General features: G+C 51.1%; 1 protein-coding gene across 5 annotated transcripts in view; it reads right to left on the bottom strand.

The window, feature by feature from the left end:
- HVCN1 (hydrogen voltage gated channel 1) overlaps positions 1-18,469 on the bottom strand; it is a 34,558-nt gene extending 16,089 nt beyond the window's left edge. Inside the window, exons 1-3 of one of the 5 annotated variants that reach the window (XM_029921307.1) lie at positions 18,368-18,401; positions 13,120-13,159; positions 12,336-12,484 (exon numbers count right to left, since the gene is read on the bottom strand). In XM_029921307.1, coding sequence (XP_029777167.1) covers positions 12,336-12,341 — 6 coding nt within the window. In that variant the 5' untranslated portion in view covers positions 12,342-12,484; positions 13,120-13,159; positions 18,368-18,401. Of the gene's footprint in view, positions 1-3,080; positions 3,179-6,498; positions 6,613-8,061; positions 8,196-12,335; positions 12,485-13,119; positions 13,160-18,367 lie in introns of those variants that run through there. The other 4 variants (XM_029921306.1, XM_029921304.1, XM_029921308.1 and 1 more) reach the window with 4 other exon arrangements.
- Positions 18,470-18,599: the final 130 nt, after the last annotated feature.

The raw sequence follows: 18,599 nt of genomic DNA, 5'->3' as shown, positions 1-18,599 counted from the left end.
ATACGAAGGGTCCTAGCAGAGCTTCGACCACCGCACAACCTCCTCAGAGCGAACCTTATTCTTACCGCATCCACAACCCCAGAGCCGGTCTGGCTCTCTTGTCCCCATGTATGCTGTTCATTTCTTCCTCCTCCCCAGTCCAAGCCTTCATCCCGAAGACGGCAATACTTTCCTTAAGAATTTCTCTCCCTGAACTTGGTTCTTCCAATGCATTCTCCAACCAGCAGCCCAAGCAAGCCTCATAAACCCTCACCCCTGATCTTAGTACCTGATTCTATCACTGCCCCCTACTTTTTGTATAAAATTCCAAGATCCTGGGGCACCCAGATGGTTCACTTGGTTAGGCATCTGACTCTTGATTTTGACTCAGGTCATGATCTCACGGTTCGTGAGATGGAGTCCCACATATGGCCCTGTGCTGACAGCATGGAGCCTGTTTGGGGTTCTCTCTCCCTCCCTCTCTCTGCCCCTCCCTGGCTCGCATTCTCTCTCAAAATAAATAAAACATTAGGGGTGCCTGGGTGGCTCAGTCGGTTAAGTGTCTGACTTCAACCCAGGTCCTGGGTTCATGGGTTTGAGCCCCGTTTCAGGCTCTGTGCTGACAGCTCAGAGCCTGGAGCCTGCCTTGGATTCTGTCTCTCTCTCTCTGGCCGCCCACCCCTCCCCATCTGCATGCTCTTTTTAAAAAATAAACATTAAAATTTTTTTTAAATAGGGGTGCCTGGATGGCTCAGTCAGTTAAGCACCTGACTTAATCTCAGGTCATGATCCCATGGTTCATGAGTTCAAGCCCCGCATCAGACTCTGCTGACAGCTCAGAGCCTGGAGCCTATTTAGATTCTGTGTCTCCTCCCTCTGCCCCTCCCCAACTCACATTCTGTCTCTCTTAATAAATAAACATTAGAAAAAAAATAAAGAAAAAGAAAAAAGATTTTAAAAAACCTTTTTTTTTAAACAAAATCCAAGATCCTTCCAATGACGTTCCCAGCCCTGCAGCCCTTCTGTCCCTCCCGCCCTCTGCATGCTCCCCACGCCCGGTCTCCACAGGGCGTCTTCCTCCACCTGGACTACTCCTCTTCCAACTCTGAGCTTGGCTCACTTTGACTCATGCTTGAAACCTCAGCTGAAATGTCCCTTCCTCGGAGAGGCCCTCCTTGACCCCTAAGATCTAAATCAGAACCTTCTCAGTATTATAACCTCTCTTTATATTCTTTTCTTTTGAGAGAGCCTCAGGAGTGTTTCTAATCAGAATTTTGTGTGTGTGGCCGTTTATCTAGGACTCCTCTTTCCACACTAGTAGTTAAGCTCCATGAATGCAAGGCCTGTGTCCCCAGAGTCCACATGACACCTGACCCGGAAGAGAAGCCCACCAGCTGCCAGCTGAGGGCACCCGGTCTCCCATGCGGGGCTGTCGCTGGTCTCAGCCTGGACCCTCCCTCCATTGCCAAGAGCCAGCTCCGCGGCTGTCCCCGAAGCCCTCTGGGCAGCTGCTGGCCATAATTTCCCCCTAAAATGCCTCATCTCGCAGACAGAAACCTCCTCGGCTAATTTTCTCAGCATGATGGGAGTCTTCAGGTGCTTTGCAAAATCCACATTTATACTTTACAGGAGGCGTAGTTTTTCTTTCCGAGACCTTGCGACCAGTAAAAAGCAACTTTCTGTAACTTGGGATGAAAATATTTATGGCACCCAGCAGAGCAGAAAACAACTCTGGTTTTAAGTCAAAAATACGACATACCAAAAGCAGAGGAGTTTCAGAAAAGGTCAAAGATCTAGCTGATCACAAAACGCTGTGGGCTTCGGCAGCTTCTCACCACCCACTTGGGGCTCTCAGGCTCCTCCGGGGCTGCCCAGGCAGATGGGAGGACTGACTCAGTGTGCGACAGGGAGCACCGGCCTGCGGCCCGGGGTTAGAGCAGCCCCTCCATGAGCGCCTGCTCTCTCCTTCCCCTTCAGCAACGCAAATGCTCATTTCCACCCCTTGACTTCATCCCGAGGGTGGGGAGGGCAGGTAGTTCACTTCTCTGCTCACTGGCCCGCTGCCCAAGAGGGTCCCTGGCACTGGACACGCCCCATCTCCAGCTCCCCTGCATTAACCTCCACTGTCCCCTTCTCTCCAGGGTCACCTGGAGCAGAGCCCACAGCTGTGGTTCCCACCTGGACTGGACCGCATGCGCTCGCACTGTTGACTTGCTTCTGTGTGACAATCTTGCCTCTTGATTTTTCTCCCATCTCAGGCCACCCTCCTCAGCCTCCATGGCCCTGCCCCCACACCACCGGAAGTCCCCTAGACCCCAAACCTGACCCCGTGCTGGTGCAGGGCCACCCTCCCCCTTTGGCAGTCTCAGCACACCTGTGTTCTCAACACTGAGAACACGTGCAAATCAGTCTCATGTGCAAATCAGCCTCCAGTGTGATGTGTGGCATCCTGCCAGGTCGTTAGTTTGCTGTGGCCCACACTGCATCCATTTCTCTCCCCTGCGCCCCATCCTCCACACCCTCCGCACTCCCCTAGGGCACAGCACATGCCCACCCTGCTGCCCAAGCCCAGAGCCAAAGACCACCTTGGGCTCCTCTCCCTCCCTCCAGCCTCCGCGACCACACCTCCCAAACATGGCTTGTGCCCCTTACTCTTCTCCCTCTTCCCCTCTCCGACCGCCATCACCTCTTGCCTAGACACGGGCACTGGCCTCCTTGCTCACTCGGCCTTCTGCCTGGGCCTTTCTCCACACCACGGTGGCCAGGGTCCCCCTTCTGTGGCAACAACCCGGCTGTGTCCTTGCCCTCACCTGCCTCCTCCCCCATGCCCTTCAGTCCTCCACCCCACCCCCTGCCAACCGCTGCCTTCAGGACAAAGGCAAAAAGCACTCTTGGTCTCCCTGGGCCCCCTGCATCCGCCACACCCCAGCTGCACCCAACGCCTCCTGGTTCTAGAACAAACCTCTCTCTGGCTCTAGAACTCCACGCACCTGGAGCTCACTCTCTGGACTACCTTTTGCCTGTCGCACGCGATTGCTCTTTCAGGCTTTATAACTGCGTCTAGATTTTACCTCCCCAGGGAGCCCTTCCTTAGCCGCTACCTGCTGGGTGAGAGTCCTTCCGGTTTCCATGTCTTGCCACTTGCTAACTTGTTCTGTGGCATCTCTGTATGTCGTCTGTGTCCTGCCCTGGTCTGCAAACTCGGGGGGAGGGGCACATTCTCCCCGCCACCCCCGTCACAGGGAGGGGTGTGATTAACCACAGGAGCTACCCCTCAGAGGTAAATGTATCACCTACCTATTTTTTACACATGTCAAGGATTGTACCAGAAAGATTATTACCTGGTCGAGAGAGGGAGAAATGAGAAAAACTGACCTAGAAGAGAGAGAGAAATAAAACGTTCTTGTGAACATCTATTTTTACAGGCTCTGAAGCTGCCATCTGTGGGAGGGGGAAGTCCCTGTTTCATGGTCATCCAACAATCACAGAAAAAAGAAATTTAAAAAAAAAAAGAAATTTTGGGGACTCCCGATGTCCCTTAAGTCCCCATTTCCCTGCTCCCTCCCAGAGCCTACTTTTGGGGACCGGATTTGCATATTATTCAACATCTCCTGCCCCAAAACTCCAATAAGACACAATAGCAGTGACGTCTATTATCACTGATTATTATGTTGCTTTATTATATTAACATATCACTAAAGTTCCTTAAATGAACTGTTTAATTTTAATGAACCCTCTGGGGTTCAGGCCATCATTTTGGGTCTTGGTGAAAAGGTGGCTTGTCCCAAATAACAACTTAGAAGACGGCAGAGCCATGATCTGTCCCTGGGCTGTGACGACCCGGAGCCCGCGTGTTAGAACACACGGCTGAGAAAGGCAGGCAGCCCGTGATGGGAGGTCTGCCTTCTAGGACCATGGAGCCGGTTGAGCTGTGGCTGCTTCAAAAGTCATGCCCACCTAGAACCTCCGAATATAACCTTACTTGGAATATGGGTCTTTGCAGGTATAACTAGAGAAGAGTCTTTAGAGGAAATCATCCAGAATTGAGGGTGGGCCCTAAATCCAAGGACTGACATCCTGACGAGAGGAGGAGGGGCCATGTGAGGATGGTGGCAGAGACTGGATGCTGCATCTACAAGCCAACGATGCCACAGATTGCCAGCAACCAGCCGAAGCCGGGAGAAAGGCACGGAACAGATGCTCCCTCAACTCTTCCAGAAGGAACCGACCCTGCCAATAACCTTGATTTTAGACTTGGAGGCTTCGGAACGGAGAGAAGCCATCTCTGCTGTGCTAAGCCACCCAGTGTGGTTATCATCACAGCAGCTCCAGGAAGCGAATGCAGAGAGCACGTGCCCAAGTCCAAGGCCGCCTGTCCCACCACGCCCTGACCCTGGACTCCAAGGAGAAAGCAGGCTTTCAGAGGTCACGAAAGCACTTGGGAAAGCCCGCTCTGCAGCCACCCTGGCACCAGCTGCCTCCTTTTGCTCACTTACAGGCCACCTCCACCCCCCTCTGCTCTTGCTCAGCGCTTGTCACAATCCTGAGAGGGAAGCAGAGTGGGGGCGGGGGGGGGCAGGCTCTCCAATCCACAGAAGGGGAAACTGAGGTGCAGGGAGGGGAGACCAACTGCCCAGAGTCGTTTGATGGAAGCGAGGGACAGGGGCCATGTAGACGGATACACCCTTCTCAGCAGGGACAGTTCCTGTCACCTTTTGAAAAGATGTTTGAGTGCCTCCAATGCGCCAGGCATGGGAGTGAAGTTGGGGGTCAGCCTTAACCGGTTTCTATCAAAATTGAAAATGTCCCTATCATTTGACCTGACAAAGGACGCACGCATAAGCACACAGATGCTCCCAAAAGTCCTGCTACGACAGCCCAAAGCCGGAAATGACCTCAAAGTCCGTCATCAAACCCACAGGAGGCGGCCCTGGGCAGCTGCTCGACGGCAGCGAGCTGGGCACCTGGAGGCGCAGACACAGAGGTGTCCTCGGCCTGCACGAAATCTAAGTGACAAACAGCATGCTGTGGGCCAGACTGTATCATATGATGCCATCTTTGTTAAAAACAGACAAAATCAACTCCCCAAACTAAATGGTTCCCTCTGGGAAACGAGTATGACTGGGTTGGAGGGTGCAAAGAAACTTTCAAATTGTATTCTATTAGATTTAATCATGAGAAACGAGAAACGGCCCCTCTGGAGGGAGATCCCGCCTGCAGAGAACTGCGTAATGAATGAAGTACTGAGGGTAAGAGGGGGAAGGCGGAGGCCGCTATATATACATAAGTATAAATCATGACACCATATATATAAAGATACCCTACATATGTGTGTATATATACATCTATACTTATACACATGTTTATGTATATACATATATATAAATAATTGGAATCCCTGAATAAAAAAATCAAAACAGGGACGCCTGGGTGGCTCAGATGGTTGAGTGACTGATTCTTGATTTAGGCTCAGGTCACGATCCCAGGTGGTGGGACTGAGCTCTGCTTGAGGGTCCGTGCTGAGTGCGGAGCCTGCTTATGATGGAGTCTGTCTGTCTGTCTGTCTGTCTCTCTCCCTTCACTCTTAAAAAAAAAGAAAAGAAAAGGAAAAAGAAACAAAACAATGGAGTAGAACAAATACTTAAAAACAAACATAAGTGACTGGTAAAGTCAGCAATATCAACTCAAGTCTCCCACCTCTGTTCCTTCTAAAATGCTCTAACGAGGGGAAGACATGACAGAAAAAGCTGATTTTGTTTTTTAAAGCAACAAGATGATGCTTTTTTAAGAGGTAGAAATAAGGTTCTGAGATGCTGTCTTCCCTCCCTTAGCAGATGGGGAAACTGAGGCCCTGCAAGGCAAATGCCACCAGTCAACAGACAGTCCCGGACCGGTACCTGGGGGTCTTGTTTTCCGGTCCCGAGTACTTAAAACACACTCAGGAAAGAGCAGAGAAGTTGTCCCCAGGGCCTACCTTCCCTCCCCCTCCCCCACGGCCCACTTGGCACTAAGCCACGTGGCACTGACTTCCCCGCCTCTGCCCTCGCCCGGGGCCCCACCTCTGCCTCTCACGTGGAGGACATGACAGCTCTGCCTGCAGCCGGAACATAACCCTGTCACTCTCTGCGCAGAACAGGCTTAGGGCGCTGTCCTTAGAAAGGGCTGCTTGGCCGTCCTTAGAAAGGGCCTGCTTGGCCCTTGGCCGGCATCTGGAAGGTTCCACCATTTACTGGTAAGAGCAGCTCAGCGGCCCTAGACCATGTGTGTACACAACACAGTTTATGTTGCACACTTGCTCTCCTTCAGGGAGTCTGGAATTTTCCAAGTGCTGGACAGAAGGTACCTCCTCGACCAGCCCCCAGCAGAAACCTTGAGCCCTGAATCTCTAACTTCCCAAGGGACACTTCACTTCACACTGTCCCCACCGGAGGAACTGAACGAACAAGTCCTGTGTGGAAGACCGCCAGCCGCCAGCCGGGCCCTCCCCAGTGGCCGGCGACAGTTCCCCACTGAACATACCTGGACAGTGGACCGAACGCCTGGAGCACAGCTCTCCTCTGGGGAGGAAGGCAGGAGGGCCTCCAGCGGCAAGGTTACCTACCCGGGGCCGGGCCCCCAGCCCCCGGGGATTGGTGTTCAGAGGAATGCCTATTTTTAAAATCAGGGAAGTCTTTAAATAAGCGTGGCAGCTTTTCCTTCTCTAGGGTGGGGAGGAAGTCTGAGGTTCGCAAAAACCACCACCGCTGCTGGCTGACCGGCTTGCAGGGGCTGCTGCTTACGGGCCAAGGAGCCAGGCAGGTGGCCCCCATCCCCTCCAGAACACTTCTCTCCTTTTCCCTTGGGGTCAGGATCCCTCCCATCTTGACAGAGTGGTCCACCAATCTGGCAAGAGGATGGTGAGACTGGGTGGAGATGGTGCGGGAAATAACATCCAGTAGCAAGAGCCACAGTGAGCGCTCACTACCCCCCACCCAGCACCTGCCATTTCTGAGCTCTGTACAAAGTCCTCAAATAACACACTGCGACCAGCTCTGAAGTGGAGACCTCCTGAGGTCTCCTTCTACCAGCGAGGACATTGGGAACAGAGAGGCCCAACAACGTGCCCCAGGTCACACAGCCAGCGGGAGTGAGAAGCGGAGCCAGACTCTGCCGCAGGCTCCCTAGCCCAAGGCCCTTTGCACAACCTCTTTGAACACCGCCCTGGACCAGGCTCACAGCTGCGAGGAGCTCAGTGCTGCTCAGGGAGCTCAGCCGAGTGTTACTCGATGAGAAAAATACATTTTACATCCTGCCTTTTAGTACACACACACAGACACACACACACACACACGTGGTCTACAACCAACACTCAAGTTTCTGAGTGCGAACACTCCTGTAGTTTCCACTTTATTCTATTTCATTGCTTAAATGAGCAATTGCAGGAGTCACCAACGGGTTGAGTTTTAAAGATACGGGGATGGGGAGGACGAGCCCAGTCTATTCCCTGCGGTAAGGACACGAGGGTTGCTGGAGCGGAGACAGGCCTGTCCGAAGTCTGTGACATTAGCCACGTTAACTGGGAAGCAGAAGTCATGTTGTTTACAAAAGCATAAAGAAAACGAAAGCACAGAAAGAAAAGAATGACCAGTTTTTCAGCCAGAAATTAAGACCTATCACCAGTGTGAGACCGCGGCATCCAGGAAATTCCCGGCTCCAACATCTTAGTCATGCTTTGGCCCCGGAAAAGCCGGGATAATCAGGATTCAGGACACCCCTCTCGCCAGCCTCGCTGTGAAGAAGCCGGTGGAGGGAGGCCCCACCCAGCCACAGTCTAACGAGAGGCTCCCAGCTGTGGCTGCACTTTGGAACCACCTGGAGGCTTCAAAAAAACCAAACTCAGTACCTGGGTCTCAGACTCCAAGACTGCGATTGGTCTGGGGGGGCCTGGGTGCTGGGATCTCCCACACGCGGCCCAAGCTGAGAATGTGCACCATAAATAAACCCGGCGCCTCCAGCTCATGAGAAATGAGCACAGGGCTACGGCGATCTCCAAGCACGCTGGCACCCAGGCTCCCCCACACGTGGCTGGTGACACACAATCACCTGAGAGGAAGAGGTCAGCTTCTGGGTGGCCCGGGGAGCAGCTCCCGTGGGTTGAGTATGAGCCGTAGCCTGACCCTGCGCAGTGCTTCTCATGCCCCAGCTTCTCTGATCCCCACAACTCAAGAGGGAGTGTTTCTGTTCCCATTTCACAGAAGAGGAACTCTGAGGCGCCGGGTGGTGGGAAGGGGCAGAGCCGGCCGCAGCGAGCCAGGTCTGAGGCAGGGCTAACCGCGCCGGCTGCTCCCCCTACACCATTATCTTCCCCTCACACGCTAGGGCAGCTGGACAATAAAAAGCTCCCAAAACCAATTCTATTAAAACATTTTTTAAAAAACACAGTTAAATGGGTGACAGGCATTAAGGTGGGCACTTGTTGGGATGAGCACTGGGTGTCCTATGTAAGAGAGGAGTCACGGGGTTCTGCTCCTAAAGCCAAGACTACACTATGTGGTAACTAACTGGAGAATTAAAAAACAAAACCCAACCCACAACTGAGGTGTCCGAGTGGCTCAGTCGGATAAGCATCTGCCTTCAGTTAAAGCCATGATCTCATGGCTCGTGGGTTTGAACCCCACATTGGGCTCTGCGCGGACAGTGTGGAGGGATTCTCTCCTCCCCTCCCCCACTCATGCATGCATGTGCTCGTGCTCACTCTCTTTCTCAAAATAAACAAACTTAAGAACGAACACACACACACACACACACCCCGTTAACTCCACAAGGGTGAGTTACTCAAAGGAACTTGTTCTCTGACTCAACAGAGGCTCAGGTGCTACAAAGTGATCCTGGCCCAGGGAGCCTGGGTGGCTCAGTCGGTTAGGTGTCCAGCTTCAGCTCAGGTCATGATCTCACGGTTTGTAGGTTTGAGCCCTGTGTCAGGCTCTGTGCTGACCGCTAACTCAGAGCCTGGAGCCTGTCTTCGGATTCTGTGTCTCGCCCTCTCTCTGACCCTCCCCTGCTCACGCTGTCTCTGTCTCTCAAAAAAAAATAAAATAAAATAAAAACCAAAAAAAAAAAACCCCAAAGTGGCCCTGGCCCAATCTCCCCCAGCCCCTGACCACGCCAGCCACCAGGGCCAGCCCTTGTACTGGCCTCCGTGTTACCACAAAAAGGCTTCTGGGCCCTCCCTCCCTGGAGTCATTCCCCTCCCCCCACCGCGAGAATTGCTGCCATCACCCTCCCCCCAGAATGTGTCCTTGGCTCTGCACCCCTATCCTGTGCGTACCTTCAAGCCTCACCCCATCCCACCCTAGCAGCTCCCTGGCTTCATTCAGACTCCCCTGGACACCCCCACCCCCACTTTACCTGCTGTCATTCACCCCAGTGAGCAGACGTTTACTCTAGATCTATTTCTTTTAGCATTGTGAAGATATGAGCAAAAGGAAATATATTCATGGCAATCCTAATACAACAGACTTATCATCCACCTAAGGTCTCTCTTACAGTTGTAATCAAAGATGCAGACAATCTCGTATGCTATTTTTCCCACTAGTTATATGCATCAGATTTATGCTTTTTGTTTTCTTTTTTTAAAAGAGTGAGTAAAGTGAGTGTGTGCAGGGCAGAGAAAGAGGGAAAAAGAGAATCTTAAGGTGGCACCACACCCAGCTAGAGCCTGATGCAGGGCTAAATCCCACAACGGTAAGATCGTAATCTGAACTGAAATGGAGAGCCGGTCACTTAACTGAGCAAGCCACCCAGGCACCCCAGATTTATGTTTTAATGGCCAAGAAACTTCACCAGGATGTTAATGCTCTCACTCTTGCATTTACTGATTGCTCATTTTAGCACCTTTATCACCAATTCTAAAGACCACATTCTCTCATATTTTGACATTCCTGAAATCTGAATGTCTCACGATTGATCAGTTTCAACACTATGCTACGTAAGGTCACAGTACATAGCAGTATTTTCTTTGTAATACATGAAATAATGGCGCACCTATCACCAATGGCACCTTACAGGCTAAGGAATATGATGCTGTCGATTAGTTTTCTTTTCAGGGGTTATTTCCTTTGAAGTGAGATGACCAGATGTGATTATAAACATTTTCATGATACTCAACACACACTACTGAATTTTGTTTAGACCATTATGGACTGGTTCCACTGCAAAATAACCAGCACTGAGCGAGCATAACCACTTGCTTTTTTGGTTTGCCTGACTTAATAGGAACTACAAACGAGGGAAAGAATGAACGGCCTGTTTGCTTTTGACTGATAGCGATCACTGGAATCCTGGAATTCCTCACTACCAGGCGGCAGGCACTGTGTGTCCAGCACCTTATGAGGAATGGTCATCACTCTACGTGATGGTGACGGTCAACCCTGCTCACGACCGCGGACACGGAGGCTGAGGGCGGCTCGAAGCTGGTCACACAGCCCACAAGGGATGGACAGATGTTGGACCGGAACACAGGCTGTCTGGCCCCGAGCTCTGCTCACTGGGGCTTACCTACTGGAGCCACAGAGCAACCAAGGCCGGCTTGCACAGGGGTCAGCCAGTGTCTCCCAGACCAGCAGGAAACCCCCAGAACTAGGGTTCTTTGTGGTCAAAGTACAGAGTCCTCAGCTGGGCATTCGGGGACCTTCACCATCCCCTCGCCCTCCAACTCCCCTTTGCTCTGTGGAACTTTAAATGAGCCTGCGTCCAGGCCCTTCTCCATACTGTTCCTGCTGGAAATGGACCCCCTAAGTTCAGATCCCAAGGCCCAGCTCAAAGGCTGCCTCTTCTGCAGAACTGTCCATGACCCTCCGAAGGAAAGGGGACTCCCTCCCCTGAACACGAGCCCCACATCCTGTGCACGCCACTGCCGTCCTCCCCGGATGCCGGGCACTGCGGTCATAAAGCCCTCCCAACCCGCTCGCTTCTCTCTGGCGCCAGCGCCTGGCCCCCAGCTCCCCGCAGCAGGCCTCCCACCTTGCTGGCCTCCGTGTCCTTTCTGGCATTTCCACCCATCTCCACGGGACACCAGAGAGGCTCTTCCAAGTCCAGGCCGGATCGGTGGCTGCCTTGGCCACCGTTCTTAGTACCACCACCACCTCCTCCAGGGCCCCTGGGCTCTGCCTGACCTGGTCTCTCCAGACTGAGCATGTCCTGGGCCCCCCCGCCACGCTGCCCCACGCCGGCCGCCCACCTTCTGGCCACTGCACAGTCTTCCCCCTCTACCTCGTTTCTGCCTCGGGCCCTCCAGGTGGCAAGTCGGGAGGCCTCTGATCTGATCAGGAGGTCTGCGGGCCTCAGCGGCCCGGGAGGGGCCCACATTAACCATGGCCCTCTCCTTTACTGCTCACCCCATATGCACCTTCACACATTCAGTGCTGTGACCTGACAGGGGTCTCGCAGCTAGAGAGGAAGCCACTGACAGGCAGAGACCAGTGTCTCCAGTTGGGCTGCCCCAGCCTGACAGCTGTGGTTGATGCCAGCACATGGCTGGAGTGGATACACATTTGTTAGGTGAATGAATAAATGAATGAAGGGAAGGAATCCTCCCCGGAGAGCCCATGTTGCCCCTGTGCTCCCCACTCCCTGCTCCCTTCCTGCCAGGGATGAGCCCTTCCTCATGCTCTTCCCCCTGGAGACCGATCCTGTCTTTGGGCTGGACGGTGTTTGAGAAACAGCACAATCACTAGACAATAATTAGGACACGGAAGCCAGGCGGCATGGGTTTGAACCTCTCGCCAGCTGTGTGACTTTGGGAAAATTGCTAAGCCTTGCTGGGCTTCAGTTCCCCTATCTGTAAGATGGCAGGAAGAATGGATAGTACTCAGTGCACACAGGGCTGTTGTGAGGATTAAAAAACCAAATGCGCAGAAAGCCCTTTGCTCGCGCCGGGCACGGAGTGAGCGCCTCATAGATGTGGCTCGTGTTGTTACCACTACTCTTGCACCCCTATTTCGTTAATTCAAGGATGAATGTTTCCCCCCAGGTTTTCCCCCAGATTTCAACATTTCTGAAATCAGAGTTGGTGGCATCCCAGCACTGGCCATTTCCCCCGCTACACTGTAAACAGCCCTAAAATCTGAACGACTCTTACAATTAAAGGGGTCATCCATTTAATGAAATACAGGATGGTCATCGTTATTGTCCCGTGGCCCTGCTTCTGGACCCTGTCCCCATCACCCTGCCGCCACCCAGAGCTTCTCACGCTGCCCTGATGGCTCTACTTGGCCAGACCCCCAGAACCTCCCGGTGAACGGTAAAACGGAAGCCAACATTTCCTTTCTACCTTGTCCTCACCATTCACAACGGATGTCCCCTCAAACACAACAAACCTGCATCCAGATAGCAAGGACAGAGTTAATAGCTCTGCTTGGGACGGTCTCAGGACACAGGAAGTGAAGGATTCGCTTTGGAGACGGGCCAGGGTGAAATCCTACTTCAGCCGCTTCCTACCTGTGTGACTTTGTGCAAGTGTCTTTATCTGTAAAATGGGCAGTAGGGAAAAGGCCCTTATAGGCTCAGCATCCGCCTAGCATTTTGAGACCACTGTCTCCTCAACTCCTCCCAACCTTCAAGGACAACGGTAATTGTCTCTCCCTCTCCCAGATAAGGACACAGAGACTCAGGGAGGGGAAGGAAGGTCTTGGCCTAATGACACAAGGTTATTAAAATGCAGAGGTGGGGGGCATCTGGGGGGCTCAGTCAGTCAGGTCATGATCTCAGTTTGTGAGTTTGAGCCCTGCGTCGGGCTCTGTGCTGACAGTGTGGATCCTGCTTGGGATTCTCTCTCTTCCCCTCTCTCTCTCTCTCTCTCTCTCTCTGGCCCTCCCCTGCTTGTGTACATGTTTTCTTTCTCTTTATCTCTCTCTCTGTCAACAATAAGCAAACATTTTTTTAAAAAATGCAGAGGTGGGATTTGAGTGGTCTAATTCAGATTAGACCATCTTGAGGCTTGTGAATTCCTGCTATAGTTTTCACCTTTGTGACTAAACGCTTTGGTAGGACAGAAACACCCCAAACAGGTGTTTTCCTTTTATCCTGTTTGAAACACCAAGCAGAACGGTCTTCAAGGCCAGGAAGTCCTTTAATGCTGCTGGTCCTCCAGAATTAATTTACCTTTTCATCCCAGGTGGCCATTTTTCTGTCTTCTCTGGATCTGGAAAACAAGAAAACATTGGTCTGGATCTGACATTCTGCTATAGTTTCTCTTAGTATGTGCTTTTGCAACACTTCGTTACAAATTATTTTTAACTTGCTTACGTTAACAGCCTCTGAAAATAGCATAAAGCTCAAAGTGTTTGTGGAAGGATGCACATCCTTGGTATATACCCAAAGGAATTGAAAACAGGCACTCAAATACATGTACACAAATACTCGTTGCCAAAAGGTGGAAATAACCCAAGTATCTATTAAGGGAAGATTGGATAAAGTCAAGATATTACATCCATACAATGGAATGTTATCCAGGCATAAAAAGAAATGAAGTGCTAATCGATGCTACAACAGGAGTGATTTACACTAAATCAAAGAAGCCAGACACAAAACATCACATATTACCTGATTCCAATGATATGTAAATATGCCAAGAAGATGCAAATCCATAAAGACAGAAAGCAGATTGGTGGCTAGCTGACAGGGAGTAGGGGGATGGGGGGCAGGGAGTGACTGTTGAGGGTGCAGGGTTTTCTTTTTGATTTGATGAAAATGTTCTGGAGCTGGATAGAGGTGGCGGTTGCATGATATTGGGAATGCACCAAATGCCGCGGGATTCTTCACTAAATGTTCACCGAATTGTAAAATGGTTAATTTCATGTTATGTGACTCTCACTCCAGTTTGAATTAAAAAAAAAAAAAACCTCACCGACATACATTACAGATCAAGGAATGCTCTGGAAAGAAGCAAAGTATCTATATGTCCACCAATGAGGGTCTGGTTAAGTCAGCTAAGGTGCAAATGCCAGTGTTGTTAAATCTTCATATGTAGATAAGGAAAGAGATGAATAATATAGTAAGATTTTATTTTTTTATTAAAAAATTTTTTTTAATGTTTTATTTATTTTTGAGAGTGAGAGAGTGTGAGCAGGGGAGGGTCAGAGAGAGGGAGACACAGAATCTGAAGACAGGCTCCAGGCTCCCAGCTAGCTGTCAGCACAGAGCCCGACGCGGGGCTCGAACCCACGAACGTGAGATCATGACCTGAGCTGAAGTCGGAAGCTCAACTGACTGAGCCACCCAGGCGCCCCGAGCATTCACCTCTTAATCTCAGCCTGGGTCGTGATCTCACGGTTTATGGGATCTGGGATCAAGCCCTGAGTGGGCTCTGCTCTGCCAGATTCTCTCCCTCCCCCCTCCCTCTCTCTGCCCCTCCCCTACTCTCCCACGCACGAGAGCTCTCAAAATAAACATGTTTTAAAAATTCATATTACAGCATAGTATATACAGTAGGACTCCATCTACATGAAAAGTTAATTACATGTGCATCTTTATTTTTTTAATTATTTATTTGAGAGAGAGAGAGCAAATGCAGGGCAGGAGCAGAGAGAAAGGGAGGGAGACAGAATCCCAGGCAGGCTCTGTACTGTCAGCGCAAGGCCCAAGGCAGGGCTTGATCTCACCAACCGTGAGAACATGGCCTGAGCTGAAATCAAAAGTCAGACACTTAACTGAGGAGCCCCCCAGGTGCCCCTACATATGCATTTAAAAAAATACGTCTGTAAGGATATAGCCAAACTCTTTACAGTGGTTAACACTGGACAAAAAAGGGAGTGTGGAATCGTCCTTCTCTTGATTCTAGAAGTTCTGAACTTTTAAAATGAGTTTGTGTTACTTCTTAAAATTTATTTCTGGGCTCCTGGGGGGCTCAGTTAACTGCCTGACTTTGGTTCAGGTCATGATCTCACGGTTTGTGAGTTCGACTCCGACATAAGGCTCTCTGCTGTCAGCACAGAGCCCACTTCGGATCCTGTCTTCCTCTCTCTCTACCCCTTCCTCCACTCACGTGCACTCTCTCTCTCACAAATAAACATTAAAAGATTCATTTTTAATGTAGGTGACATATGCAGATACTAAAACAGTGAAATAGGGGCACCTGGGAGGCTGAGCGTCCAACTCTGGATTTCTTGGGATTCTTTCCCTCGCTCTCTCTCTCTCTCAAAATAAACTTTAAAAAGTGAAGTAAGACAAAAAAATATATGACAAGTAAGCCTACTTTCTACCATTCTTCCCAGAAGGAGCCACTCTTTTTTTTTTTAATTTAATTTTGGGGAAAGCCAAGTAGGGGAGGAGCAGAGAGGGGGGACAGAAGATCTGAAGCAGGCTCTGCGCTCACAGGCTGAGCCAAAGTCAGACACACTCAAGGGACGCAGCCACCCAGGAGCCCCCAGAAGCAGCCACTCTTACCAGTCTCCTGTGGGGCCTCCAGGGGTGTTCTATGCCTTCACAAGCATGGCCATATTTACTCTTTTTTTTAAACTTAAACAAATGTGAGCCCACACATACTGCTATGAATCTCACTTATTTCCATTTAGGGTGTGGCTCAGGGATGAGCCGCCCCCTAACCCCCAGAACCTGTAGATGTGTCACTTTACTCGGCAAAAGGCACTTTGCAGATGTGATTACATTAAGGATCCCAAGACGGCGATCCAGGTGGGCCCGAGGTGATCAGGAGGGTCTTTATGAACAGAGTAGAGCAAGAGAATCAGACACAGAAGGACATGGGAGTACCGACCCAGAAGTTGGAGCCAGGGATTTGAAGATGTTATGCTACTGGCCTTGAAGATGGAGGGAAGGGCCTGCAATCCAAGGAACATAGACAGCCGCTAAAAGTTGGAAGGAAACAGGTTCTCCTTTAGAGCTGCAGAAGGAATGCGGCCCTGCCAACGCCTTGACCTGGGTCCAATGAGACTGATTTTGGACCTCTGAGGCCCAGCACTGTAAGCTAATAAATTCGTGTTGTCTTAAGGCATCAAATGTGTGATTTGTTATAGCAGCCATAGGAAACTAACACAGTATTTCAGATTGTTCTAGATCAGTGTGTGCTAGATCAAGTGCACTCCTTGGAATGAAAGCCCAAGACTTCTCTGTAGGAAATGTATGTAGTCCCACCAGTGATCAGCGTTTAGATTATTTCCCCATCTTTTCATGCCCCAATGTTCCAGTGAATAACCCTGCACACTGTGTACTTTTATAATTTGAGGGGGGGAAATGATCATTTTGAAAAAAAATATTCACATAGACTTAAAAAAAAAAAAAGGTTCTTTCTCTCCTCGGTACCACGCTGGGGGCCTAAGGGACTCCGGAGAGTTTCTTGCTGGTTGACTGCCAGAACAGCTTCTGCAACAGCAGACTTCAGCTCAGTGAGTTCCTGTCCTGGCCCCTGGGGGCCCTCGCTCTGCTCCCATGAGAGGGGCTGAAGTGGAACCATTAGCACAAGCAAAGGTGAAGGGAGCAATTAAGGTGCCTGGAGATTTCCTTTCTTCACAAGACAGGAAATAGAACCAGCACAAATATAGAAAAACCCCAGCTTCACTAATTCAAGCAACAGAAAATTTAATCCTACCATGAACTGCCCATTAAACTAGACAAAAGTGATAAAACTCAATGCTTGTGGGGCTGTAGGGAAACTTACAAACATTGCCAGGCACAGTTTTTCCTGAAGAACCATCTGGTGATAAGTGGAAGTGCCTTCAAAATGATCATACTCTTGACTCAAACACCTCAGTTTGGGGACTGTTATCTCAAAGAAATTGACAGCAAAAAATATGCACAGTGTGGACAAACTAAGCTGGATATGATGGCTAGAATCTGGAAAGACCCCCGCAAGGCCCACTCTCGAGAAAAGCTGAGGAACACAATGGGCTGACAGAAGGAATGACAATTCTGAGGTCTTATGTCGAAATACAGAAAGAATTCTGTTAAGTAATGAGAAGTAGAACCCCGGGCGTTGCACACACTTGCCTGCAATCATACAATGTAGTTGGAACATTTACCGTGTGCCTGGCACTGTGCTGAGTTCTACGGAATCCGAAGCCAAAAAGATAAAGGCCACGGCCCTGACAGACGAACACTTTAGCTGGACAAACAAGGAACCAGGAAAACACATAAGCACGATAACATCACCCAAGGCTAAGCATGGGAAGAAGGAAAACAGTAATGCAAGAAGAGACCAGGCCAGTGTGGCTCCTGCAGGTGGAGAAGTGGGGAGACCTGGGCAAGAGACCTGTCCCCGAGTTGCAGAGAGGTTAAGTCACAAGATGGCTGGGAAGAGCATTTCCTGGAGAAGCAAGACCAGGTGCACAGGCCCTAAGACAGCAAAAAGTCACAAAAAACACAAAAACCCCTCAGCAAGTCCAAGGAAGAAAGAGGAGGCCAGTGTGGCTGCTGTAAGGGGGCGGAGGCAGAAGACAAGGGTCTGATCTCATAGAGGGCGTGGTAAACAACGCTGAACACTTGGGGGTCAAGGGTGGTGCAGGGAGGCCAATAGGAGGCAGAAGACATGGGGATGCAGAGGAATGGCCGGATTCAGAAAATGCCAAGAAGTAGAACTTGCTGCTGGCTTACATGCTGGAGATGAATGAAGAGCAGGTTTTGGGGCAAGAATACTCAGCACTTCCTCCTTCTCACCAAGCCAGGGATGGGGAGGGCTTGGGGACTGCGGAGCAAGTCTGGAGTTGTGCAAGCCGCAGCCCAAAGATTTTCAAAACCCTGCCCCTAAGCTCCCCCAGGTATCAGAGGGTGACAAGTTGCCACTGCCCGCTTTGGTCTCACTCAAGCTTCCAGCTGCTGGCCGAGCTTTCTGGAAACACTGCAGGTCTCAGGTCGCCCTGACTGACCTTAGGGTAAAGGTGTCCAGGACAGAGGGGTGGAGCTGGAGGGGGACACGGCTCGGTAGCAAACTTGGTGCCGGGCTAGGCTTGTATGCCAATCCTCTTGTTCACGCTCAGCAAGCCGGTGAGGGAAGTACCACGCTCACCCCCACTGCACAGACCAGGGACCAGGCAGGGAGATGTGTGTCCCACGGCTAAGCCTGCAAGGGCCCCTGCACTTGGCAGGGGTGCTGGGCAAAGGTCTGTAAATTCAGGTGGGGGGGGTGGGGCGCTCCACAGCTGTGTCCTGGAGTTTAACCTGTCTCCAGCCCACCGTTCTTGTGCCTCAGCACACCTTGCCCCAAGAGGTGAGTGTTTCAAGAATCTGCAGGTGAAGGCTTGGCTGCCCTGGAGGTTTCCTCCTCTCAGCGCCCCCCTCTGCCCCGGGCCCCCGGTACTGCCTTTCCCACCACTTCTCTCCCCACAGCCTCCCTGGGGGGGGGGAGGGGGCAGGGAGAGGCAAGGATGATGAATAAAAGGATTTAGAGGTTCACACAGACCTGGGTGGGAGTTCTGGCTCTGCCTCCTTTGGCTGGGTGACCCAAGGCAAGCAGCTTGGCCCGAGTTTCGGTTTCTTCACCTGTGAGAGGGCGACAGGATGGTACTTACCTCACCTGTTGCTGCGCTCAGCGCGTGGGATGAATGAAGGCACCTGTCCCCACGGTCAGCAGCTCCCGTTTTCAAGGGGAGGTGACCGAGGCCAAGAGGGGCTGCCCTCGCAGGTCCCGTGAC

Source organism: Suricata suricatta, chromosome 14 (assembly GCF_006229205.1).
Source record: "Suricata suricatta isolate VVHF042 chromosome 14, meerkat_22Aug2017_6uvM2_HiC, whole genome shotgun sequence".
NCBI classification, from domain to species: domain Eukaryota; kingdom Metazoa; phylum Chordata; class Mammalia; order Carnivora; family Herpestidae; genus Suricata; species Suricata suricatta.
The sequence above is the reverse complement of the archived record's forward strand: the minus strand, read 5'-3'. Positions and strand labels throughout refer to the sequence as shown.